At 58.4% G+C, this 25,872-nt stretch overlaps 1 protein-coding gene across 2 annotated transcripts in view; it reads right to left on the reverse strand.

Annotated features, from left to right (window-relative positions):
* Nucleotides 1-1,656: 1,656 nt before the first annotated feature.
* The window catches only part of SHANK1 (SH3 and multiple ankyrin repeat domains 1), a gene marked incomplete at both ends in the record, with an annotated part of 42,974 nt that continues 18,758 nt past the window's right edge, over nucleotides 1,657-25,872 (reverse strand). The window contains 10 exons of one of the 2 annotated variants that reach the window (XM_082863462.1): nucleotides 1,657-2,374; nucleotides 4,339-7,432; nucleotides 9,105-9,201; nucleotides 17,279-17,397; nucleotides 17,833-17,901; nucleotides 18,108-18,131; nucleotides 18,672-18,752; nucleotides 19,050-19,185; nucleotides 19,783-19,907; nucleotides 20,118-20,200. In XM_082863462.1, the coding sequence (XP_082719588.1) occupies nucleotides 1,657-2,374; nucleotides 4,339-7,432; nucleotides 9,105-9,201; nucleotides 17,279-17,397; nucleotides 17,833-17,901; nucleotides 18,108-18,131; nucleotides 18,672-18,752; nucleotides 19,050-19,185; nucleotides 19,783-19,907; nucleotides 20,118-20,200 (4,546 nt within the window). The remainder of the gene's footprint in view (nucleotides 2,375-4,338; nucleotides 7,433-9,104; nucleotides 9,202-17,278; nucleotides 17,398-17,832; nucleotides 17,902-18,107; nucleotides 18,132-18,671; nucleotides 18,753-19,049; nucleotides 19,186-19,782; nucleotides 19,908-20,117; nucleotides 20,201-25,872) is intronic. The other variant, XM_082863463.1, reaches the window with a different exon arrangement.

The raw sequence follows: 25,872 nt of genomic DNA on the forward strand, positions 1-25,872 counted from the left end.
AAATTCCCAAGCCCCAGGAATAAAGGGAGGGGGAGGCGTGCAGGAAGGAACAGCCATGCTGGAGGGAGGAGTTTCTTGAAGAGACAGGGAGGTTAGGAGATGAGGGAGCGGTGTCTTCGGGCAAAATGGATGGACCGGAAGGCTGGGGAGAGTGAGAGGAGGGGAGGTGAGAGGGCCAAGCCCGGGGAAGGGAGAGGAGGAAGTATGGAAGCAAACTGGGCAAGAAGTGAGTGTGCGTAGGGTCTTCTCTTGCCAGAAGGAGAAAAAGAGTGTAAAGAGCTAAGAGAATAGGCAGAGTGTGAACGACCGGAAGAGCTGGTCTTTCGGGACCAAAAAAAAAGAAAGTGCCAGGAAAAGAAACAACAATACAGCCGAAGAGCGCGTGTGCAATGAGATGAGTGTGCAAAAAGAAAGAGGTAGTAGAGTTCCCCAGGGGAGATGGAAAAAGTCACCCAGGAGCTGACATGAACAAGTAGAAATTCAAGAATGAGTGTGCAAGCAGGGCCACGGAAGGCGAGAACATTAAGGAAGAGAAGAAAGCTTCAAGGGAGCAGTGGAAGCACTGGGGAGGATGAGTGCGCGAGAGCGGGCATGCCAGAAGGTTCACCCAAGAGTTGACGATGGAGATGGACAAGGATTTGGGGAAGAAAGGTGCAAGGGAGTCGGGAGCCCGGCAAAGCGGGGAGGCATGAGCACTTGCGAGAGAGTGGGTTCCTGGGAGGCACGGGTGCGAGCAACAGTGGGGGGGAGGGGCGTGTAGAGTGAGAATGCGGGGGTGCAAGAGTAAGAGGGGAGAGTGCTGCGAGAGTGGAGGTGAGAGTGTCGGGAGAGGCGCACAGTCTGTGGGAAGGTGAGGGGAAGGGTGTCCCAAGTGTGTCTGCAGCAAGGGCCCAGAGATTTTTCGGGAGTGAGGGGTGGAAGGGAGGGCGCCCCGGAGGAAGCGTGTGCAAACAAGAGTGTGAGAGACCAGGGGGTGTGGAGCGTGGGGAAAGAGACGCACGGTGTGCCAGGGAAACTGAGCGTGAGCTGGAGAGCTGAGGGCCTCGCAAGCTGGAAGCGAAGGCGCAGTGTGCAAGACAGTGAGAGGGCAAAGTTGTGCAAAATTGTAGCCCAGGGAGGGGAGAGAGGTGAGCAGGCGTGCAAAGGAGCGTGCAAGAGGCCGGGGGCTGCTGTGTGTGCTGGGGAGAGGGGAGGGTGGGGAGAGCCGAGGGGCCTGGAGAGGGGGGAAGGGTTGTTAGAGGGTGGCAGGTGGTGGAATCTGAGGGCATCACCTTCCCCTGCGGCCTGGGGGACGACCCCCATCCGGTCAGGCTCAGGGCTGACCCTCTATGGCTCTGTCTGTCCCCTCCTCCCCAGAATCGACCCTTCCCTCCTTCTTCATCCCCCTCTGTGATTTCTTCCTCCCCCCCCCCCCACCCAACTCCACTCCCCGCTTCACACACACACACACAGTCTTGTGTCAGCTGCCCCCTCCTGTGAGGTGCCAATGTCTGGCCAGATCAGGCCACCTGGTGACCTCCGGCCTTGGGAGACGAGTCAGGGTGCAGTTTTAGCAGAGTCCCTGGCCCGGGGAGAGAATGAAGGTCAGGGTTCAGAGGTCAAGAGGCCAGCAGGCTCAAGGGTTCCGTGGACGGGCTGGTCCGTCCGGGCCAGCCATCACCTCTCCAGGAAAAATTTGAGAGCCCGGTCGATGTTCATGCGGTGGCCCACCCTGGTCACCCCCAGATCGACGTAGTCCTCCTTGGTCAAGGCGGGCAGGTGGGAGCCATCGATCTCGTGGTCCAGGAACCGGGCTCGGTGCTCAGACAAGCCCAGCCACTCGAGCCAATCGGCCACGTCGAACTTGGTCCAGAACCCCAGAGGTTTAGCGCTGAACGGCTTGTCCGGGGGCAGGGAGAGCAGGCGGGTCGGTGAGAGGGAGCGCGAGGCCCCTGACAAGGCCCCGCCGAGACCCCCGGACATCCCGGGGTGCGGTGGCACAAAGACAGGGGCGAAGGGGTCAGCCGAGCCTCCTGCCCCTCCGGTGGGGGAGCCGCGGATGTCAAAGAGGCCCGGGTAGAGCGGTCCAGCAGGCAGGATGGGTAGGGAGGAGGGCCGGGGCGCGGGGCTGACCTTGTGCTCCGAGGCGGGCAGCAGGGACGGGCTCGGGGCCCGGCGGAGCAAAGGTGGCCGCATCTCGAACTCCACGCCCTGGAGGTGGCGGGCGGACGTGGAGGAGGAGGTGGCCGACGGCGAGGTGGCCCCCGGGGCCGCAGCGGCCGAAGCGGAGCCCCCGCCTCCTGTGGGGAGGGGTGGCAGAGGCGCTTTGGACCAGTTCTGAAACAGGCTGCTGACAGGTTTGGAGAGAAGCGAGGGCTGGGAGTCTTCCGAGAGTCTGGAATGTGACAACGGGGCAGGGGTGGAGGAGAAGGGTTGCGGGGGGGGGGGGCGGGGGGGGCAAAGGCGGGTGAGAAAGAGGAAGAGGTCAAGATACAGGGAGAGGAAGAGAGACATGGGGCAGGGGTAGAGAGTTGGAGGAGAGAGAAGGGGAGAGATCGAAGGGGCAAGTGAGGGGGTAAGATGGATGTCAGGACAGAAAATGAAGGGAGAGAAATGAGAGGACAGGGAGAGGGTGACAGTCAAGAGAGATGAAAGAAAAAGAGACATTAAGTGATAATAATAATAATCACCACCACTTACTGATGCTCACGTGTGCCAGGCATTGTTCTAAGTGCTTTTACGTATCGCCATCTCAATGGAATCCCCGTGACAGCCCTGATGCAGGTTACTATTATTATCAGCAGCACAGAGAGGTTAAGTAACTTGCCTAAGGACACACAGCCAGGAAGTGGCAGAGCCCGGTTATATGGCACCAAAGTCTGAGCTCTTAACCACTACCCTATACTGCCTTTCCGGGTATGGCCAGTCACAGCAGAGTGGAAGACAGGGAGACAGTGAGAGAGGAACAAAAAGAGGATGAGCATTCAAGGGAGCGAGATGGAAGGGGACGGGGGACAGAGAGAGAGAGAGAGAGAGAGAGAGAGAGAGAGAGAGAGGTGAGGAGAGGGAGATGAAAGAGAGAAGAAACAAGGGGAGGAAAAGGTTCCCCTCATCCCTTTAGCTCCCTCCAGAACAGTCCCTGCCTCAGGGCCTTTGAACAGTTCCCTCTGCCTAGCTCTCTCTTCCCCCAGGGAGCCAAACGATTTGCCTCCTTCCCTCCTCGTCTCTGCTCAGCTCGCCCGTTATTTGAGACTTTCTCTAACCATCGCGTTACTGCATTTTTTCCCCTAGGATGATGACAATGATTTTGTTTATTGCCTGGCCCCCGCCTCTGCCTCATTAGGCTGTGAGGTCTATGAGGGAAATGCTTTGCTTGTTTCGTCCATTGTGGGGTCCCTCTCACCCTGAAGGGCACCCAGTACAGAACAGATGGCAAATCAATTATTGGTGGATCTGTTAACTAAATTAAGCGTCCTTTCCTCTCCCCAGAAGACTTAAGAATCATCAGTGAGATGCCTTAAGATCTCAAAGACCTCAAAAACCACCTCAGAATATCACCATGTGGATATCAAACCCTCGAGGAGAATTAGGGTGAGCTCTGCAGAACAAGAGGATTAAAAAAAACCCTCTCCCCACTCGCTCTGTGTGTCTGAATCAGGAATGTGACTCTATGCTTTCCCTTAGAAGGTCTGAATGGGCTTGAACTCTGTGGCCGTTCCAACTCGCTAGCTGCTTTAGAAAACTTCTGCATCTTCCTGGACTTCTCCATCTATACTTGCTGGGCTTTTGTAAGAGACCCCTCCCCTCCCCCATCTCATGCCCTCAAAAACTCTTTTAGAAAGGTTCTGTGCTGTCCCTCTTCTACAGAGAGGTGGATCCCTTTGCCTAAGGTCACCCACTTAGAAAGTGCGGGGCTGCAACCAGTATCCAAAAAAGCCTGGCTCCAGAACCACACTTGTAACCACGGACCGTGCCCTAAAGCATCTTGTCTTGACCAACACGGGGCTCAAGGGACCTGAAGATTTCAGGGATTGTCAGAACTGACAACCCACCAAGGAAACAGACATCGGGCAAGTTGTGCTCCAGTCTCCTCCTTTGTTGATCACTCTTTTTGTTCATCATGGAATGTGGGTTGTCATGGTGACGGGAGGAGACCACAGAAGCTACTGAGATAAAGGGAAATTTAAAGTGGCTGGGAAAGCATGCTTCTTTGAGGGCAAACTTCTCCAAGCCAGCCCGGCTTCTGTTTTCTTTCTACCACCTGGGGCCCTAAAGGGACACAGCTATGTGGAAGACGGTCTCTGCTACCCACAGCCAGCCCCTCTGGCCTCCACTGCCAACCTCCAGCCCCCAGCTCACCTCTGCCGCTGCAGGGAGGAAGTCCTCTCTGGGACGTAGCTGGCTCCCCCGTGGTGGCCGTCCCCGCTTCCCCCGCCGCCTCCCCGGGCCCAGGGCAGAGCGCCGCCAGCTGCCGAGGAGCCCCCAAACTGCTGAAGCTTGGAGCTGAGTTCACTGATGATGCTGGCTTTTACTGTGGCCAAGGCTGAGGCCTGAGGCTGGGCTAAGGGCCCAGGCAGGGGTGGTGGTGGTGGACCCGGGCCCTCCTCCCAGGGCAGCAGCTTCCGAGGCAGGGAGGAGGCGGATGGCAAGGGCACCGGTGGGCCTTCTGGCTCTACAGCCCCTGGACCGCCGGCCACACCTGCCGTCGAAGGTCCTGAGCAACCACTCAGGGCCAGCAGCCCATCGGTTCCAGCCCCCGTCACCGAGACGGTGGGGCTGGTGGGAGTGACAGGGTCTCGGAGTCCCCCACCGGGGCCAGGCCGCAGGCCTCCACTGGCCCCAAGCGCCCGGCCCCGGAGCTTAGAGGGAGTCATGAGCTGCGGCGGGTATGGTGGGCCAGGAGGACCGCTGCCCCCGAAGGCCTGGCCGTCCAGGTAGGCCACATACGTGTCCAGAAGCTCCGGCCCACTGGCCACACTGGCCACCCCGCCGCCAGCCCCGCCTTCGGCAGACAGGCTGCTCAGCGTGGACGCGCTGCTGATGGTCTCCAGCGGGTGGTCACTGCTGCTCCGACTGTCCACCTCCTCGATACCAGAATCTGTGCCAGCTGGAGGATCTGGGCCAGGCTGTGGGGCAGGGGGAGGCGGGGCGGCTGGGGCTGCTGGGCCCGGCGGAGGCGCGTCCCCAGCAGCTGCGGGGCCCGCCTGCGTCAGCGTGGCCACCTCGCTGTCATAGGAAGTCAGGCTGGATGCGGTGGAGTCCAGCGTGGGAGGGGCGGCGGCCACGGCAGGGGGCGGTGCAGGGGGCGCTGGGCTGGCGGCGGTGGGTGGGTCCGGCAGCGGGTGGGGCGGCCCCGGCGTGAGGGGCGATTCGGGCTTCTCAAAGCTGTTGGAGAACTCCAGGGGCGGGGGCAGCGGTTCCACAAAGAGAAATTCGCCGTCTTCCACGTCCACCGAGGGGGCGGGGGGCGGCAGGACCAGCAGGGGGAGCCCATTCTCGTCACTGCCCCGCGGGGAGGTCGGCGAGGGGGGCACGGACCGGCGAGGGCTGGGCGGCGGGATCCCCGGCCCGTCCTCCGAGGGGGGCCCCCTGCCCCCCGCCCCACCGGCCCGGGGCTGGCAGTTCTCGAGGAACCGCACGTGGAGGGGCAGCCGCTCGGGCTCCTCCGGGGCTGCGGACCTCCAGGGTTTGCTCACCCCGGGGTGCGGGGCGGGGGGCTCGGACCCCAGCTGCAGCAGGAGGGGCCCGACCCCGGGGGCGGTGGGCGGCAGGCGGTGCAGCAGGGAGCGTCGGGCAGCTGGCGGGCTGGCCGGAAGGGACTTCTCCTGGCTGCCCAGCCCGGCCCGGTAGCCCAGCTCCCGGCGCGCCGGGTCCGGCGGGGGGGCTCCCCAGAGACGCAGCACCGGCTCGTGGTGGGCGTGGGGCGAGTGGTGGTGCGGCGTGGGCGGCGGAGCCTCGTAGCGGGGCGACGGGGGCCTCGGAGGGGGCTGGGGGGCCCCACCGCCCTCCGCGGACTCCTTCAGCGCCCGCTCTCGGGCGGCCAGGGCCAGCCCGAGCGGGGAGGCTGGGTCCAGGGCCTTGCCGGTCAGCGGGTGGACCAGGGGGCGCGGCGGCAGGAAGCTGGTGAAGGCGCTGCTGCCTCCGCTGCTCCCGTAGGCTCGGCTGCCGGCTCCGTAGCCCCCGTAGCCGCCGCCGCTCCCGGCGCCTGCGGACTCCAGCCGGAGGTAGGGCTCGGCCGAAAACATGCCTTCATCGATGGATTTGGAGTGGCGCAGCCGGGGGCCCGGGGGCGCCCCCGGGCCCAGCGAGCTCTCGCCGCCCTCTTCGTCCCCCGTGTCGGTGGAGAGGAAGAGCGTAGACCGCCGGCGGGCTTCGTTCTGCCAGCCCCCTTCTCTCCGAGCCGCCCCGACCAGGGCCGCTCCGAACTGGCTGGTGAAGTCGAGCGTGGCCGGGCCGCTGGGCGAGGCGGGGGCGGGCACGGGCGAGGGGGGCGGCGGCACTGGCGACATGGCCGGGGCGGGGCTCGGCGCGGAGGAGCCGCCGCCGCCGCCCCCTCCGCCGCCGCCCGCGGTCTCGGGCTGGGTCGGGGGCTCCGCCTCGGTGCTGCTGCCCTGGCTGCTGCGGCCGCTGCTACTGGTGGATGGAGCCTTGATGATGATGGTGGGGATGGGGATGGAGTTCTTTTCCGACGGAGCGGCCGCGGCCGGCGGCGGCTGCGGGGACGCCGGAGACGTGGGCGAGGGCGTGGGCGGGAGGCCGCCGCCCTTCTGGGGCTCGCCTTCGACTTTGGTCTGCTTGACGAGCGGGCCCTTGCGCCCGCGGCCCGAACGGGCCGGCACGTACATGGCCGCGCTGGCCGCCCGGGGAGGCAGCTGGAAGTAGCGCAGGGCCGGGGCCTGGGAGGAGCCGCTAACCCCGCCCCCGCTGCCGTGGTGCGACGGGGACAGGGCCCCCGGGGTCGCGCTGGGCCCGCCGCCCCGCCAGCCTCGCAGGCTGGGCTGGGGCCCCAGAGCCAGTCGCGGTGGGGGGTCATCGGGGGAGCCGCCTGTCTCCATCTCCGGGGGATGCGGCGGGTGGGCGTGGTGGTGGTGTGGCTGGGGGAGCGGAGCGTGCGGCTGGTGTGGGGGGGGCGGGTGGTGCACAGGGGGCAGGGCCCCGCCGTGGTACAAGCTCTTCTCACGGCTCCCTACACGGCTCTCAGGAGGGCAGGGCCCATCGAAGGACGACGGTGACGAGGCGGGGTGGGGGACACCTGAGCCGGGGTTGAAGGGCGCTCCCCGGGGAGAGGGAGTGAGGCGGCCGGAGGAAGAGGGGGCTGGAGGTGTGCTGTAGGGGGGCTCTGGTGGGGACGTGGTGGGCGGCGGCGGGATGTCCTCCGAACCAGGCACAGACAGGCTGCGGCTGAACTTCATGGCTGGGGGTGCTAGGTAGGGTCTCTCATCTTCTGCAGCCCCTGGGAAGACACGGAGGATCCAGAAGCAGGGTGGGGATGGGAAGGGGTGGCCTCTCTGTTCCCCTGTCCCACAAAACTTCAATATTACAATGATAATAATAATGACACCCAGTAGATGTTAAGAAGAACATGGGTTGGTCTAGAGCTTACCCAGATGTGATAAATCCAAATCCGTTTGATACAGTAATACAGGTTGTGCACTGCACAACAGCAAACGGCAGAGGGAGCAAGAGAGGTGTGGTGTGTGCCGGGGGGGGGGGGGGGCGGGCGGGCGGGCGGAATTCAGCTTAACTTCCTTCCAGGGCCAGGAGGGGGCGCCTTTTCTAATTCGCCCAAAGGCAAGGTATATGCGGGCGGTCGCTTGGGATGAGCAAAAATGGCTTGAGCCAGGAAGAGATACCGTGTTTCTGGGCATACTTACAGATTTCTTTTCATGTACGTGCAGAAAAGAAATGTAATTAGCACATCAAATCTGTGATTTCACAGATAGCACTGCTTAGGATGAGGCTAATATTTAAAAGAGGGAGCCAGTTCACAGGTAAGCAACGTCAGGCAGATGTATAGGTAACTGATACTAGGCAAATGACACACACTGGTGGACTGTGGACACTGAAGCTGGGGAAAAGCTAGATCCAAACAGCAAAACAACTTGGAGGGAACTGGAGGAATGGAATCTTGTGCCTCCTTATCGACGGCCAGGGCTCAGTCCTTGATTCCCTTTTCCCCTCTGACTACTCGCTCTCCGTTGACTATCTCACCCAGTGTCATGGCTTTGTTCACTGCTTCCCTGCTGAAGACTCCCATGCTTGTCTCGGACCCAATGCTTGCCCCTGAGCTCCGGGCTTCTATATCCAAATGCTGCATCCGCTTGGATGTCTCACTGGCATCTCAAACTAAGCAGGCCCCAAATTGAGCTCCCGATCTCCTCCCCACGATCTTCCCAAGCTGCTCTCTTAGCAAATGGCAGCTCGGTCCTACCTATCTCAGGACCTTTGCACTGGCTGTTCCTGCTGTGTGGAATGCCTTACTTCCAGATAGTCCCATGGCTCCCCACTTCATCTCCAAGTTTCAGCTCAAACCTGCCCTCCTGACATCTCAACTCATTCTACTCTTTTTCTATTTTTTTCCATAGCACTTAACACAGCTAACAAACTATATCATTTTCTTATTTCTTATCCTTATAAGCTGTTGTCTGTCTTCCCCAGCTAGAAGGTAAGCTCCATGGGGGCAGGACCCTTTAGTCTGTTTTGTTCCCTGACAAATCCCCAGCAGTTTAGCCTGGCATACGGTAGTGCTCAATAAACATTTGTAGAATGAATGAATGAATGAATGGACTCTGGCATAAGAGAGAATGAACCAGGGTCTGTGGTGGTTTCGACTTAACTGCATCCAGGCAGGGGCAATGATGTCCCCATTTTCTAGATGCAGAGCCCTAGGCCCAGAGAAGTGAAGCTGCCTGCCCTGGGTCACACAGCCAGGATGGACAAGAGCCAGGATTCAAACCCAGGTTTGCCCAGCAACAAAGCCTGAGCTCTTCGCCCAACTTGATGGTCACATATGGAAGGAGAAAAGAACATTCCCAGGCTCCCTTGTTTTCCCCGTAAACTGTCACCCTCCCAGCCTCCCCTTTCCCCGCTGGCATCCCTTACACCCACCCTTGCAGGTGACATACCAATAGACTTTTGCCGGAGCATAAGCCCAGGTCCTGGAGGCAGGTAGGAAGGACGTTCATAACTTGGCTGGGAGCGGTGGTGGGGATCAAAGCTCGACTTTGGGTTGGCAGTCAGAGGAGGAGAGAGAAAAGAGAGCAGAGAAAAATCAGTCAGGGCATGAAAATCCATGGATTCCCCACACAGCCATCCTCCATTCCTTCCCCAGCCTCTGCAGGAAGGGAGAGGGGTGTGAAGGAGAGGGAAGGGAATTCTGGGGTAGGGAAAGGTTTCTGAGTCCTGACAGCAGCAGCAGGGAGAAAGAGGGGGAAAACGTCAGATTATCAACTGAGCCTGTCTGCTCTGCTTCCCAAGCCGATCACTAATCTGGGCACTTTTCTCCACCCCTGCTGTCACTGCCCAGGTCCAAGTTACCACCACTGCCTGCCTAGATGACGGCAGTAGCCTCTTCCTTGTCTCCTGGCTGCCCCCCTTGTCCTGCCACCCATTCCTGGTCTGCTTTCCACGCAAGAGTCAGAGGGATGTTTCTAAAAGAAATTCTGATCATGTTATTGCCCTGCTTAAAATCCTACAGTAGCATCTCACATCAGTTAGGAAGGGATCCGAGTTCCCAAGTCTGGTCTTCAAAGCCCCCTGGGGTAGACACTGCCTGTGCCCACCCAGATCTCCTCAGCCAGGATGCTGTGCCCATCCCCAGCCACTGTGTCACCTGCCTGCAACACTTGGCTGCCCCTTGCTCTGAAGAATCAGTCCCCCTCTAAAGGCGTTGACGTGCCCAAGCTGTTACATGCCCCCACTTCTGGGAGCAGCCTGCAGCCAACTGACAGGAAGGTCTAAGGAGGGATCATCTCCATCCTGCAATTCACACTCCCGAGCTCCCCAAGGGACCAGGCTGAAGGCAAACTCCAGTGGGGACCAGGGTTGCTGACTTTCTCTGCAGCCCATCCTGTCTCCCCCATGCCCTTACAGGTTCCCCCTTAGGAAATCGTTGTCTCAAGCATCCTTCTCTCAGGCTCTGATTTTAGATTAAGAATCACGGTGATTTAAGACACCGTGTATGATCTAGCCCTTGCCTATATCTCCCACTCTGGTCCCACCACACCCACCTTTTCTTGCTCCTGCAATGCGGCAAGGTTCATCCCTGCTTTAGGACACTTACAAGTCCTGGATCTTCTCTCTGCAATGGTTTCCTCCCAATCATCACCGATTCCTTTCCATCTTTATGTCCTCTGCTCAAATACCCCTCCCAGTCACTGCCTACTGCATTTCCCTGTCCTGTTTTCTTCATAACACTTCTCTCACTTCTTGCTTACTGTCTGTCTGTCTTCCTGGCGAGAACATCAGCTCCCTGAAGACACCAGACATTATCCCAGGCACCGTGGGTACAGGGTCAAGGGCCCACGATACTTTTAGGGGAAATGTTTTAATTTCTTTTCAAATAGGAGGGAAAAATAATTATAATTCAGCCTGGATAATATTCAGCTTTGCATCAACACAGTCATAAAACTTTGATTTTTAACTTTTTTTTTTTTTTTTTTAGGAAGGAGGGGCAAAAAGTGCCAAAGGCCCACAGAAGTCATAATGCAACCTTCCTGAGGGCAGTGACTTTATCAGTCTGGTTCACTGCTAGGTCCCCAGTCCCCAAACAGGCCTGATGTTCTATAAGCTTGTGTCAAATGAACAAGCCAATGTCAGGCACTCTCGGGCCCCGACTCCCCTGCTTCTGCCAGGTGGCCCCAGGTGTCTTCCTTCTCCGTCTTTGAGACCAGAAGTTCATAGAAAGGAAGGCCTCTTTGGATGGGGTCCCCACTTTTGGGGTGTGACCCTAACTGCCCTCACCTCCCCACCACGCCCCCTCCTGTCCCCCTGCTCTAACCACTCCCAGTTCTCTGAATTCCCTGTGCCGTTTCTCAGCTCAGAGCCTCAGCATCCGCTGTTCCCTCTGCCTGGAAAATCCCTTCCCCACTCTCTGCTAAGGGAAAACTGCTTGTCATCCTGGCCCCCACCCTGGCCTGGCCACGCCCTTCCTCTAGCCCTGCACTTCCTAATCCAGTGGCCACTAGCCATTCAGATGTACATTTCAATTAATTTGAATAAATTTAAATAAGCTGAAGTTGAAAACTCCCTTCCTCCATCACACTGGCCACATTTCAAGTGTTCAGTTGTCACTCATGGCTGCTGGCTGCCATATTGGACAGTGCAGTTGAAGAACATCTCCATCCTCACAGAGCGCTCTAGCGGACAGTGATGCTCTAGACCTTCATAGAATGCACCTGTGCTACCCCTCTCACTGCCCTCACCTTGGACTGGGACTATTTCTGTGTTTGCATCATTCATTCATTCATTCCACAGATATTTATGGAGCACCTGATTTATGCCAGGGGCTGTTCTAGATGCCGCAGATGCAGCCGTAAACAGAACAGACAAAAGTCCCTGCCCACGTGAAGGCCAGGCAGACCATAAACAAAATAAATTAGTAAAATACGATGTGGGTCAGATGGAGGTAAGCGACAGAAGAGAGGGAGACTATAATTTAAAATCAGGCAGTCAAGAAGACCCCGCTGAGACGGTACAACCTGAGCAAACTCCTGAAGGAAGCAGCCAGGGATGTATCCAGGGGAAGAGTATTGCAGGCAGAAGGAGCAGCAAGTGCAAAGGTCCTGAGGTGGGAGTGAGCCTGCTGTGTTCAAGGAATAGTTAGGAAGCCAGTGTGTCTGGAGTGGTGAGCCAAGGGCTGAGGGGTGGGAGATGACATCAGACAGCAGGGTGACACTGGGTGGGATCTGGTAGTTCCAGATGTCTCCTCCCTGGAAAGCCTTCCTCCTATTACTCTGCATCATAATTTCCTCCACCTACCCTAGGTTAGAGTTATTATAATTATTTGCTTACTTGTTTTGTGTCTGTCTCCCTGGGCATGTAGCCTACCCAATACCCATCCTACTCTTCTTCTTTGGTAAGAAAACCCCAATCTTATTTGGCACGTATTGAGAGACTACATTTCCCAGCCTCCCTTGTGGCTAGGTGTGGTCATAGGACTAAAGCCGGCCCAGATGCATAAGTGGAAGTGTTGTGTGTTACTTCTGGGAAGTCTCATCAGAGGGAACCCAAGAAGCAACAATGTGCCCTCCTTTGCACTTCTGCCTTTTCACTCTTCCTTGTTCCTGCTACCTGGAATGCTGGTGCAATAGTTGGAGCTCCAGCAGCCTCTTGGACTACGAGGTGACTTTGTGGCTAGGGTGAGAATTCTAGGTCTTCAAGACCATGGAGGCTGCCATACCTGCCTCAGACTCCCTACTCCAGACTTGTTCAAGACGACAGAGATATAAGCATTTGTTTGTTCAAGCCACTGTTATCTGGGGGTTTCTCTTATATACAGCAGAACCCAGTTCCGCAAAATACCCCCACTCCCCCGCCAGTGTCAATTCTCTAAGGGAGGTAACTTTGTTTGGCTGGTTCCCTCCTATACTCCCAGGGCCGAGCAGCAGGTCCAGCACATAGTAGTTGCTCAATAAATATTTGTAGAATGAAGGACACCTTGACAAAATGGGGGGAGCACCCTGATGATGTAACCCTAGTCCTGTTCCTTTGAGAGAGTGATGGGGAAGGATCACAGTGATAGGGGAGGGGTCAGAGTGATGGGGAGGGGACAGAATAACGGGGGAAGGGTTAGAGTGATAGAAGAAGGGTTCCCCTAGCTGAAGAGGGTCCAGACTCAAGGGAGAGGCGTCATATTGGCACACTGGCAGAAGACCTTCTAAGTGGAAAAGAGGGATCAAATAATGGGTTAGCTTGGCACAAGAGGGATCATAGTGGCAGAGGAGATGTCTGACTGACAGAGGAGCCATAACGGCGTCTGAGGAGGCTAGGAGTGACTGCCTGAGGGGTGGACGGACTCAAGGTGAGACAGGCTGACCTCCCTCAACAAACGGGGAGCGGTCTCTCCCGCGCAGAGGGGGCAGCCAATCAGAGTCGGCCAGGTGCATGTGACGTCACCAACTGCCGGGCAGACTCCTCCCCAGCGAGTTGACCAGAGGTCCCGCCCTCTTCCTGTGCCACCTCGTGGGTCGCTGTGGGTCTGGTGCCTCCATGGCAGAGTGTGCCCTGGTGCTGTGCACGGGCTAGAGGCTGAAGATGCGCTGGGAAATTCGCGTTAGGGAGCCAGCCCCCGGAAGGGGTGAGGGGGAAGATATCGGAGGGGGAGACACACGGAGAGACAGAGCGAGACAAAGACAGAGGTGGGGAGACAGAGGCAGAGATGGGGCTCCAGAGGTGTAGGGGAGACACAGGAGGGGACATGAGACAGCCATGGCGAGAAAGAGGGACCCAGCAAGGCAGGGAGAAAAAGGCAGTCCGGAGAGATTCTGCCATGGAGAGGGCCAGAGCTACCCTAGGAGGTCCAGACATGCCCCGGGAGGGGAAGAGGCAGAGGATGCGACCAAGATGATATGGTAAAAATAACCAGAGGGAGAAACTGAGTCCAGAGAATGGCCGAAACCAGAGCCCAGACCACCCAGACCAAGATGTGGGAGGTGGAGATCAGGGGACCGCCCCCCCCAGGGTGGTCAGTCACCAGGTAACAGACAGTAGCCAAGAAAAGCAAAGCCACACAGAGGGGAGGACAGACAGGTGAACTGCAGAGCCCTAGGAGGAGACAGAGCCCAAGAGGGGCCTTGACCTTCAACGGATCTGCCTGGGGTCTGCACCCTCACTGTTGGTGCAGAGGGTCCTCCCAGCCCCCCTTAGGTTTTACCCAGAGGTGTGTTTTTCAGGGAGGGTTGAAATCTCTCCATCCTTAAGTTTTTAAACAGTGGCATCTTGCACAATCTTTTGCCCTGTCCACTGTGGTGCAGGTCCGTTAAAAGGAACCTGGGGGGCCACACTGGGCTTCCACACTACCCGCTTGCCCCCCTGGTTTAGGTGCAGTGGAGTCCAAGTGGGAGAGTGAACAGGGGAGAGAAGCCGAAACAGATGGGAGATGGAGACCGAGATGAGAACAAGACCACCCACTGAGAGAGGCACGGAGATGCAGGAAGGTCACAGAGGGGTCCCTGTGTTGACTCAGGGGTTGAGAGAGATCAGGGTGGCTGGTGGGAGGTGAGGGCAGAGATGGGGGCAGAGAGAGCCCTCAACATGAGAGGGAGGGCTTGGGGGAGGCCCAGGGACAGACCCTAGGAGGGAGAAGAAAAGGGGAGATGACCACTGGCCTCCAGGATCCAGAGGAAAGGGAGGCCCCATGAAGACCTCAGGTGTTTCATTTCTAGGAGATGGGGGCAGGCTGGCAGCTGGTTATACTATTGGCCAGTGTCTGGGCCCACCTGGGGGTGTCTTTGGAGCCAGGATCTTGTCTGTCCTGTAATGGAGGTTCATGCAGGGAGGGGCTGGCACCCTGGCAACCTGGCACTTGGTGGGTACTCCATGCATTTGTTGAATAAATGAAAACAGGACTGGCCTTAATCTGTTACTAGAGACTCCGTACCGAGCCTGGAATGTTGTTGTGGGGTCTCTGGGGCGCATGCGGGGGTCACAGTAGGGTCTCCCGTTTGTTATTTTATGGCATGGGGAGGCTCACCATTCCTTGAGAGCCTCTGTACTAGAAGCTGATCTCATTCAGTCCTCCTAAGAACCAGCAAGATTGGCTTTACCCCTATGTTACAGAACAGGAAACTGAGGCACAGAAAAATCAAAAGCATGGGCCGAGCGACATAGTAAGTTAGAGGCGGTCAGGCTTTGGAGGCAGGTTTGCCTAGCTCTACTGCCCATGTACTTTTTTTGGGGGGGGACAGGACTTTTTTTTTATATATATATTGGAGTACAGTTGATTTACAATGTTGCGTTAGTTTAAGGTGTACAGCAAAGTGATTCACTTATTCAGTTTTTCTGGTTCTTTTATATCATAGGTCATTACAAGATATTGAATATAGTTCCCTGTGCTATACAGTAGGTCCTTGTTGTTTATCTATTTTATATACAGTAGTGTGTATCTGTTAAGCCCAAACTCTGAATTTATCCCTCCCCCTTACCTATGGACATTTAATCCTTACACCGACCCTGGGGGGAGGTGGGCACGGAAGATGACCCTAATAGGCCCAGAGATTTCAAATTCCTCGCAAAGCCAAGGACGGGTGTGAAGTGATGGCTCCTGCATGCAGGGCCCTCTGCCGAGCCCTGAGAAGTGGCCAAGCACCCTCTGCCTCTAAATCTGGGAGAAATTCTAGGAGTCTCGATACAAAATTTGCTACCTGCATTTTTGGCTCTTGTAAAAGTACTAGGGGGCTTCCCTGGTGGCGCAGTGGTTAAGAATCCCTCTGCCAATGCAGGGGACGCGGGTTTGAGCCCTGGTCCGGGAAGATCTCACACGCCGCGGAGCAACTAAGCCCGTGCGCCACAACTACTGAGCCTGCGCTCTAGAGCCCGCAAGCCACAGCTACTGAGCCCGCGAGCCACAACTACTGAAGCCTGCATGCCTAGAGCCCGTGCTCCGCAACAAGAGAAGCCACCGCAATGAGAAGCCCGCGCACCGCAACGAAGAGTAGCACCTGCTCGACGGAACCAAAGAAAGCCTGCGTGCAGCAACAAAGACCCAACGCAGCCAATAAATAAATAAATAAGTACTAGGCCTTCTAGAATAGGTGGTTGAGCCCTTAAGAGGGCTATGGATAGATTTCAGGGGGGCTCTGCACGCTTACTTGGATGGGGAGAAAAACCCTACTTCTTTATTTTCATTATTCTCCAGCTAAAACACAACATTTTCTCAATTAAGGATGTGGGCAACAGCCCACGTCAGTCTAAGCAAAACCTGTGACTGTATCCCCGACAGAAATCACAGGTATTTCTGTATTCTTCATTGCAGAGGCTGCAGATTTCTCTAAATAGTGTTTGTGCTTCTTAGGACTTCGAAATTAGAGTAGTCAACATCCAGCACCAGATCTTTCTGGCTACCACGGTGAAGAAAAGCCACCGACATTACCATATCACAAATTTTGCTTTCAAAAAATATTTTGATAACTGTATTTCGGCGTAACTGGCTTCTTCTGTTATCTTACGTATTTTTTAAAATTTTATTTTTGGTTCAAGGGGCTTGTACCCTAACTTCATCCACTCACGAGAGCTGAACTCTGGGCTCGGGCTTGCACGGCGCTCGGGAGGCTACACCCTTCCACTGTCACTCCCCGCGGTTATGTACTGTTCTTGACCCTTACGAATTATGTTTTATTTTATGCATTTATAAGCGTTATTATGAGGACTATGCCAGCCTGCCAAAGGGGTCCATGGTCCCGCAAAAGTCAAAGCACCCAGTTTTAGAGTCAGTGGTCCCTTGGTCACCAGTGGTGGGTGTGGCCTGTAAAAAGAGGGAGTCAGAGGGTGGGGTCAGAGGGCAGGGCCTGGGCAGAGAAGAAGGAAGTGCTGAGACAGATGTAGGGCCCCGTGTGGCCTCTGGAGGGGGGAAGGGGAAAAGCTCTGGCAGGGCTGGTGGGGGGATGTGTCCCCATGAAGGGGCCCAGTCCAGTGAGGAGGGCAGCCAGGAAGGGACCAGCAGGTCCCCACCCGAAGAGCCAGGGCCGTGGCTGGATCACGGATCCAGTTGCCTGACTGCCTGGGGTTGAAATCCCGGCTCCCTCTCTGAGCCTCAGTTTCCCTTCTGTATCACAACCGAGTGTACCTCCCAGGATGATTCCAAGGAATGAATGAGAAGCCACGTAAAATCGTAGTGTCAGAAATGTGATCAACACCCACTATAGGTTAGCAGGCAGAGCGCAGACAGAGATGATAATTAATATTTTAATAACTACCACCTGTTGAGCACCTATTATTATGTGCGGTGCCTGGGCCAGGGAGCGCCATCCATGACACCGTTTTACCTTCCCTGAGACCCCTGAGGTGGGATGGAGATGAACAGAAAGAGCTGGGCAAGAGACGATGGAGAGTGGAGGGAGGTGAGAGAGATGGGATCTGGGGGAACAACAAGGAGGAAGAGGATGGGCCGAGAGGAAAGGGGACGCCCAGAGTGGAGAGAAAGGAGGGAACCCCAGGAAGCGCGGTGCCCCGTAGGACGGGCATTTAACACGGGGGAGTCAGGAAGGATTTGCAAGGAGAGAAGTAAAGGCTCCAAGTTGCCCTGTGCATGCCTCAAGCTTCCTTCCCCCCAAGGGCCAGTTCCCCAGACCAGGCTGCCTACCTCAGTGGCAAAGAAGCCCTTCGGTCGGTGTTTGCCCAGGGACGCGAGGCCACCAGGCCCAGGACTCTCACTTGCACTGATGGTCTGCTGAGCGGCCGCCAAAATTTCATCCAGTTTGTCTAGGGGGAGGCGGAAGAGGGACGGAGAGCCAGAGAAATGAAGTTTGCTTTGGCCTGGCGCAGAGACAGAGCTGCCGGGAGCCCATTCAGTGTCTTGTGTGAACCGGAAAAGGGCACCCGTGTCTCCCTCCCGGTGGCCCGACGGCCCTGCTCGGAGACACAGTCTCCAGCCCGGCAGGCAGGACCCAGCGATGGGAAGGGGTGAGGGCGGCCCTCGTGGAGGGAGGGTGGAAGGGAGGCAGAAGGTAGTGCGGAGAGGCTCAAAGCAGGGGTGGGACCTCAGCCTCATGATGGCTGGGGCCAAGCTGAGGCGTGAAGGTGACCAGTGCGGGGTGGCTGAAGGGGGCGCGGGCCTGGAGAGGGGTGGAGCGGCTGCGGCACCCCAGGCGGTGCGGGGTCGGGGCCTGGGCAGCCCGGGGAGCGGGGCCGTCTTACTGAGAGCCATCTGGTACACGGTCCGCTTTTTCTCCACGCTGGGCACCGGCGCAACTTGCTGCTCGTACTCTGTGGGCAAAGGAGGCGGATGAAGCCCAGGGGCGCCCCCGGAGGGCGGGGCGGAGCGGGCGTGGCCAGCGGGCGTGGCCAGCGGGCGTGGCCAGCGGGCGTGCGCAAGCGCGAGTGGGGCAGTGAGGGGCCGGGATGGGGGAGGGGCGAGCCCGCCGGCGGGATATAGGGTCGGGGGCCCTCCCGCCAGTCCTGTGCCCACTCACCACTCTTCTTCTTCCAGGGCGAGACTAGCCCGGGGGAGAGGCAGTAGAGGAGCGAAGAGTTAGGACTTCAGGGGGAGGCGAGGGGCCCCCTTTCTGGAACGCCCGCCTCCCTCAGGGCCCTGGGGTGAGGGCGGTCGGCTAGCTGCCTGATCCGCCCCCGGCAGGGGAAACAGCCCCGTCTGGAGGGAGGGGCTCGCCTTCCTTTCTGTTAGTGGGAGTGAGGGGAGCTGGTGGAGGGAGAGATGGAGAATGGCGGTGGGGTTCAGGTGGAACAGAGCGAGAGGGGCTAGAAGGGAAACAGGGACCCGCAGAGAGGAACGTACGGACGCAGAGAGACCCCGACACAGAAACAGATGTAAGAGGACGAAGGACAGTCGGCTCTCAGACGCCCTTTCCCAGCGACGCACACGCAGGCCAGAGACAGTCTGACCCATGGACGGGGGGACAGGACCAGGACGAGGACCCCTGGTCACTAACAACACTAACAAACTCAAGGGACGGTCCAGCCTCCCTCTGCCCCTTTCCGTCCGCAGCACCTGGGCCCCAGCAGCCCCGCAAGCTCACCCAGCTCCTCCAGCTCTGAGGTCATAGACTTGGACCGCAGGGAGATGGTTGGAGGCGGGAGCCGCTTAGCCTGCGGCGGTGCTGGAAAAACGAGCGGGATCAGGCATCAGCACCCTGGAAGGAAAGCCCGTGACCTTCCCCCCTGCCCGTGCACCACCGCGGAGCTCTGGCGCTCCCAGAGCTCGGAGAAGAGATGCCATCCGCATCGGCATGTTGAGCCCTCACTCAGTTCCTCTCCAGAGGTCCTGAACCAGCAGCCCCGGGGGAGGGAACGCTGCTGGTGGTGGTGGGGACCCTTGGGCCATTAGGGCTCCCTGAGGATCGTAGTCTAGTAGCAGTGGGGACCCGGGCCTGGCCACACAGTGGGGGGAGAAGCACCTTTCTTATGCACAGCCTCATCCATGTCCGGGTGCCTGGTGACCATCACCACCTTGACCATCAGCGTGTTGCCCCCCTGGCGGATCATGTTCACCACCTGCCGGTGGCCGACCTTCACCACATTCTGCCCGTTCACCTGTGGCACAGACACCCCCCAGAGCACACCCAATAGGTGAGGGGAGGGATGCTTTCCACTTCAGGGTCCCCATCGAAGTGGCCTCCTCCTGCCTTGCCCTGTATGTGGCACTGTCGGTCACCCTTCTCTCCCCTTGACCCTCCTCTGCCTTGCAAGCCCCCAACACTGTTCCTGTAACTCTCCTGGCCTCAGGGTTGGGAAGGGGCTGGGCCCACCCTATTTGCCTCTCTCTCCCTCCTTGCCCTCCAGCATTGTGTGTGTGTGTGTGTGTGTGTGTGTGTGTGTGTGTATGTGTGCAAGCGCGTGCCCTGGGGGGGGGCGGGGAACAGCTCTGTCATCTGAGATACTTCAGAAAGGCTTTCAGATGGAGCCACTGAAGAAGCAGAGGCTGGCTGCGGGGGGGGGGGGGGGGGGGCGGGGTTTGGGAAGCTTTGGTGCCAAAGGAGAATCTGGACTTGGGCAGCCGCATCCTGGCATAGATCACGAGGGGTCTGAGGATTTGCTGCTAGGGGCCCAGAGGAGAGCGCGGTGTCTGTGGAAGGTGGGCCAGGGGTAGGGTCTTTGGACAGGCCTTTGGGGTTGGGGGCCGGGACTCACCTCAATGAGGAAGTCTCCCATTCGCAGTCCAGCTCGCCATGCCACGCCACCCTCGTCCACCGACTCCAGATACTGCAGCGCCGGGAAGGCCGGGGTGGGGGTGAACTCCTCGATGGGGGTCTGCGCTGCAGATGGGGAGGAGCCGGCGGGGTCGGAGGGGAGGGGGTGGAGAGGCCGAGCAGGGGATGGGGCTCAGACCCAAGTCACGGAGGCCTCACCGTAGCTGTGGGACCAGCACCCTGGGGTGGGGTGGTGGGCAGGCTGGGGTCCCTTTCCCTGTCTTCCCCCCTGGGTCAGAGAGCCCTTCCCCCGTCCCCTCCCCGGCCGCCACTCACCCTTGGCCCCCCGGAGCACGAACCCAAACCCCTCACTGTCCTTCTTCTGCAGCAGAACTGTCTTCTCCTTGATGATGTAATCACTGGCGGGGAGGGTGGGGGAGGGGCAGGGGTGGGGCGGGTGGAAAAGGAATCATGAGACCCACGTGCCCCACCAGCCACCTGGTGACCTGAGCCCAAGCTCCAGAACCAGTCATCCCCGCTCCGAGGAGCTGCCTCACCCACTCCACGTGTGTATGCTCGCAGCAGCCCTGACGAGCCTCCCCCTCAGAGCCCAGAGCGCTCGCTCTCCCACTCAGTCTTTCCTCATTCATCCATCCGTGCTTCCATCCACCCATCCATTCAGCAAAGCACAGTGTGAGGAACGGGGAGCTGAGCTGCCGGATCAACGGACAGCCTGGCTGGAGGCCCTGCTGGCCACTTTCCGTCTGTGACCTTGAGCCCACGCCTTCAACCTTTGTGGCCTCAGTTTCCTCATCTATAATGCGGGGCAATAACAGGCTCCACCTGATGGGGTCGCTGTGGAAGTTCCCTATATGTAGTATACATAGTATTCGGCACAGGGCTGGGTGCCGTAGCACATGCGCAATAGAATTCATGCGCTGTCTTCGTTCGGTCAAGTCTTTTGGTCTAGAGGACACGTGTACTTGGATAATACCTCTCCCAGCTCCTTGACCATATATATGCTACAGTAACAACTCCCCAGGTCCCCACACGTATTGTAAAATTGCTTATTCAGCAGCGTCCAATATGGTGCCCACTAGCTGCCTGTGTCTATTTATATGCAAATTAGTTAAAAATTAAATTGGAGAATTCAGTTCCTCAGTCTCACTAGCCACGTTTCCAAGTGCCTGGCAGCCACATGCGGCTAGTGGCTACCACGCTGGACAGCACAGATACAGAACATCTCCATCGCCGCAGAAAATTCTAGCGGACAGCGCTGACATCTACTTCCCGGTATATCTCAAATGTACCTCTTTCATGCAGTCGGTATATTCTAGCAAAATGCAAACTGCGTGTGAATATGTGGATGGTCCCCAGTAAGGCCACCAGAGCCCACCAGCACATTTAGGCAAGGCTCACATACCCAGCAAAGTTCAGTTAAACGCAAACCTATTCCGTGTATCTCCACAGCCGCCCGGGGCTCACTCAGATAACAGCCCCAAACCCTAGACGTCACCACTGCGTACATCAGGATTACACATCCATTCCATTCCAGGCACCCCAGTATGCAGCAGGAATACCCAGACGCCCTGGCTCCAGGCGCCTCAGAATACCCACAATCACCCCCACCCCAGAGCCACCCGAACACGTGCCTCGCTGCGTCTTGCAGTCAGGTCAGAAACCCGGCCCAGCACACACACTCATCGTACCCCGGTAATATCCACGGGCCCTAACACACTCCAATCACAGCCAAGCGCGCTCCCTGCGCACTCCGATTACCTACCCCCAGAGACCTGGCGGAACAGCCCTCCACGAATACTCCAGTATATTTCAGTAACACCCCGCCACATCCCAGTATGCTCCAATAATAACTCCCCTTCACTTTGATCTCGGTGTGTTCCCAGAACACGCCCCCTGAACATAAACCAGCACACGCCAACAAAACGTAAGGTGCTCCTGCTGTACTTCCGTGCCACCCTCCCTCCACATAAGGTGCTCCTACTGTACTTCCGTGCCACCCTCCCTCCACACACACAGGCACGCCGGATACTCCCACCACCCCCCCGACATCCACTGTCAAATCCATACGGCGGTACCGTAGGGACGGTGTTCTGCACATCCCCGCTCCCACCCTCCTCGGTATAACCTGGTGGGTCCAACAGCAGGCATGCACATGTAGACACAGCCCACAACTGCCCTTGCTCAAGGTTCACGATGGTCCAGTAAACCCGTCTACACCATACCCGCTATGTCTTTCTGACCTTATATTCAACCCAGGGACCAGCCACCTTTGTGGCTGGGTAGAGGGGATGTTGGAAGAGGAGGGAAGGGGTTGAAAGGGACGGGGGAGGGGAGGGGAGGAAAGAGGCAAAGAAGCCTCCAAGAGCGAGTGGACAGGGCTGACAGGAATTGGTTGAGAAGTCAGAGCTACCTACTCCTGACCATGAACGCTGTGGCATCCTTGTCCCCACCTCGGTGCCCACGGCGTAACCTGACATGCTCCTTTGAGCCCTCGTATCCTTGCTACCCCCATAGCCCTTCCAGATCTCCAGGGCCCCCCCAGTGGCCAGTAATGCTCTTCAGATCCCCTTTAGTCCTCACTTACAGCAGTTTCGCTTGCCTTCATGCATGCCACAAACCCCTGCTTTTCCCCCAATTTTCCCCTGCCCCTGGAATCTCTCACCCACACATTCTCCTCACACTTCATACATAAGCCTTCCCCAAACATCCCATCCCCCGATACAATTCAACAAAACTCCCATATCCTTTAGATGCCAAGAAGAAGCACTTGCTATGTGCGAGGCAGTATTTGAAACCCCTCATGGGTGAATGACTTAATTGTCTCCCACAGTCAGCCTCTAGGTAGCTGTGTGTACCATTTCCACTTTACAAGTGAGGAAACGGAAGCACAGAAAGGTTAAGCAACTTGCCTGAGCTCACACAGCGAACAAAAGTCTTCAACAATTCCCCAGAAAATACCTGGGTCACTCAGTAGTAATACGCTCCACTCCACTGCACCCAGATACCCCAGCACAAAGACATCTGTCCCCAAGTCACCATGCACGTGCCCCTCCAGTGCCTGACATTTATCCCAGGCTATGCCAGTAACACAACAAGGAGTAACATCTATTGAACCGCTGCTGAATGCCAGATGGCGTTCCAAGCACATTACACTTATTTATTCACTCAGTCCTTACAACACCCCTGGGAGGGGTTGACTGTTATCATTCGCGTTTTATAGATGAGGAAACCGAGGCACGGAGAAATAACTTGCTCAAGTTCGCACCACCAGAAAAATGTCTAAGCCGAGATTTTAATTCCCCGCAGGCAACCCATATACCCCGATAATATCCAAACACCCCCTGACCATCGAAGCACCCCCTCTGGCCCACCCTCTCAAGTCTCCCCATCCCGGGCATAAGCCTCTCTCCTTCCCACGAATTTCTCACACAAGTCCCAGCTCTGTGTGGTGCCTCTCTCATCCACCACATTCTTCTTGAGCTGCCTAATGGCCCTCTTGTCCTCACAGATTCCTGCAACTCTGTACTCCTTCTCCCCCACTCCTGTGTATGCCCCCACCTCGCTCTGCACCCCGATCCCCCCTCCTCCAAACCAGCTGGAAGCTCCACAGGACCCTAACCCACCCCCCATCAGCCCTCACTTCCACAAGCCCTCATCACACCCCACGGCGCCCTCCCTCCACCTCCCAAATTGCCCTCACACACCCCACATCCTCTTTCCCAAAGTGTCTTCCATTGATTTCTGTGACCTCCTGGGCCAGGCCACCTCCTCTCAGGCCACCTCTCCCCCTCCTTTGCCCTCCTCCCTCCCACATCCTCTCGAGCCTCTGTGCAGAACCTCCACTGTGTCCCCTACAGCATCCTAGGTTTCCTCCATACTCCCCAGTCCCCCCCCTTCCATTCTCATCCGTGGAAGCCTCCTCCTACTTTTACATCCTCAATTCACTTCATCACACACCCTTCCTTCCGCCTCCTTTTACTTGCAGCTGCATTTCATTTACATTCCCTGCATCCTCTGTCTGTGCTCTCCCTAAACTGCCTAAATCCCCACCCCCAAATTCTCTTCACATTTCCTGCATTGCCTCCTTACCCCATTTCTCCGCACACTCTACACCCGCTCTATGCTCTGGTGTTCCCCATTTCCCCCCACTTCAGTGTCCCCCCGCCGCCGTTCCATTCTCATCCTGTCACCCTCCTACCCAGACCCTCTAACCCCACCCCTGCCCTAGTGTTCGCTACCCACGCGGCACCCCATTCATGCTCCGTACTGCTGACTACCTGCCCCGCAGGAGCGCGCACAATGGTCTCCCCCAAGCCATCCCTCGGCGACCCTGAGCGGCCTCTGGAGCTCAGCGGCCAGCTCTTGTTCACCAGATCCCACACACAGAGACTGCAGCAGCATCGACTCCCTCCACCCCCACCCTGAAGGTCCCTCTCACACACCCAGCATCCCACAGCCCAGAGCCTGCTGCTGTACATAGCGCCCCCCTCTGGTACTCAGCCCCTCCCCGCGTACCCATCTCCACCGGCCTCTCCAGGGCCTGCACACAGGCCCCCACGCGGGGAAGCCAGCCCCCTCCCATGCTGAGAAGCGCACACACAGGCAGATGCAGCTCCCGGTGCAGAAGCTCAGCCGTGTCTCAGCACACGTGCCCCACACAGGCACAGACCCTCACGGGGCAGGGAGAGGGGCGCATGGGGATGGAGACACACGGAGTCACTGGTGAAGGGGGGGAGCTGTCGGGGAGAGGACAGGCCTGGCAAAGGAGGGTGGGTGTTGGGAAACACAGCCGCAGTCCCTGGGACAGACCCCCCCCCAAACACACACAAACACACACGAGTCCCTAGACAGCCTTGCTATCGCTCCAAGTCACACACAGTGACAGACGCCGTCAAACACGGACACCCAGATAGACACAGTTGGGGGGTGGGCTGGGAGCCCACCATCTCTCCATCCCTCTCTCTCTCTGTCTCTCTCTCTCTCTCACACACACACACACACACACAGGGCTGCAGGCAGGCACACACGCACGCACACCAACACAGCCACAGGGACACACGCACAGTCTCACAGTGACACGCAGCGGAAAAAGAGGAGGGGAGGGGAGGGGAGGCCGGGGGCGGGATGCGTGTGTGATGGGGGGGGAATGACTGTGAATGGGAGAGAGGGGTATGAATGGGGGGACTTGCCAACTCCTTGAAGGGGTGTGGGGATACAGGAATCAGAGAAACGCGGGCCTGGGGTGTAGGTGCCTGAGCGGAGGGCTCCAGAATGGGGGCGCTAAGGGTGGCAGGAAGGACAAGTGGGGCCCGAAACCCGGAGTGGAGTCCGTTTGGAGGGCCTCCCTTGGAGGAAGGTCTTGGAGGAAGAGCTGAAGGGGGCCTGGAAGGGCCTGCGAGGGGCCTGGAGAGTGTGTGTGTGTGTGTGTGTGTGTGTGTGTGTGTGTTGCAGGGTGCTCGGGGAGAGAGGCCCAGGGAGGGGGATGAGAAAAAGAAGGGTAGAGACAAGGGGGCCGGAAAGGCTTTAGTGCTGAGAGAAGGTTAGGGGAGAAGGGCGGAGGGGGCGGCTTGGGGGCGGGGGAGGAGTCCCAGGGATGGGGGATTAGCGGCTGGGGGAGGGTCGTCACAGCGGGCTGGGGCCTCCTGGTCGGGCCGCGGAGAAAAGGGGCGGCGCGCTCCGTTACCTGTAGATATACCAGACGCTGCGCCGCCGGGGCCCCAGGGCCGGCCAGCTGGAGGAGAGCGCGGGGGGCGGCTGCGGCAGGGAGCCCCCACCGGGGCGGCCCCCGAGACCCCCGGCGCCGCCGCCCGCAGACAAAGCCATCGCCGCCGCGGCCCCGGCCCCGGGCCCGGTCCCGGTGCCGGCCGCCCCCGCCGCCGCCGCCGCCGCCGCGTCCCCGTCCCCGCTCGGCCGAACCCCCGTGTCCGGGCCCCCAGGCCCCGCCTCATGCTGACCCGCGCCGAGAGGGGGGAGGGGGAGGGGGCGCGCACCCTCCCGCGGGAGGGAGGGCAGGGCCGGGGGCTCACATGCCGGGGGGCGCGGGGGCGCGGGGCGCGGGGTCGGGCCGCGG

Source organism: Leucopleurus acutus (assembly GCF_964270905.1).
Source record: "Leucopleurus acutus genome assembly, chromosome: 20".
Classification (NCBI taxonomy): domain Eukaryota; kingdom Metazoa; phylum Chordata; class Mammalia; order Artiodactyla; family Delphinidae; genus Leucopleurus; species Leucopleurus acutus.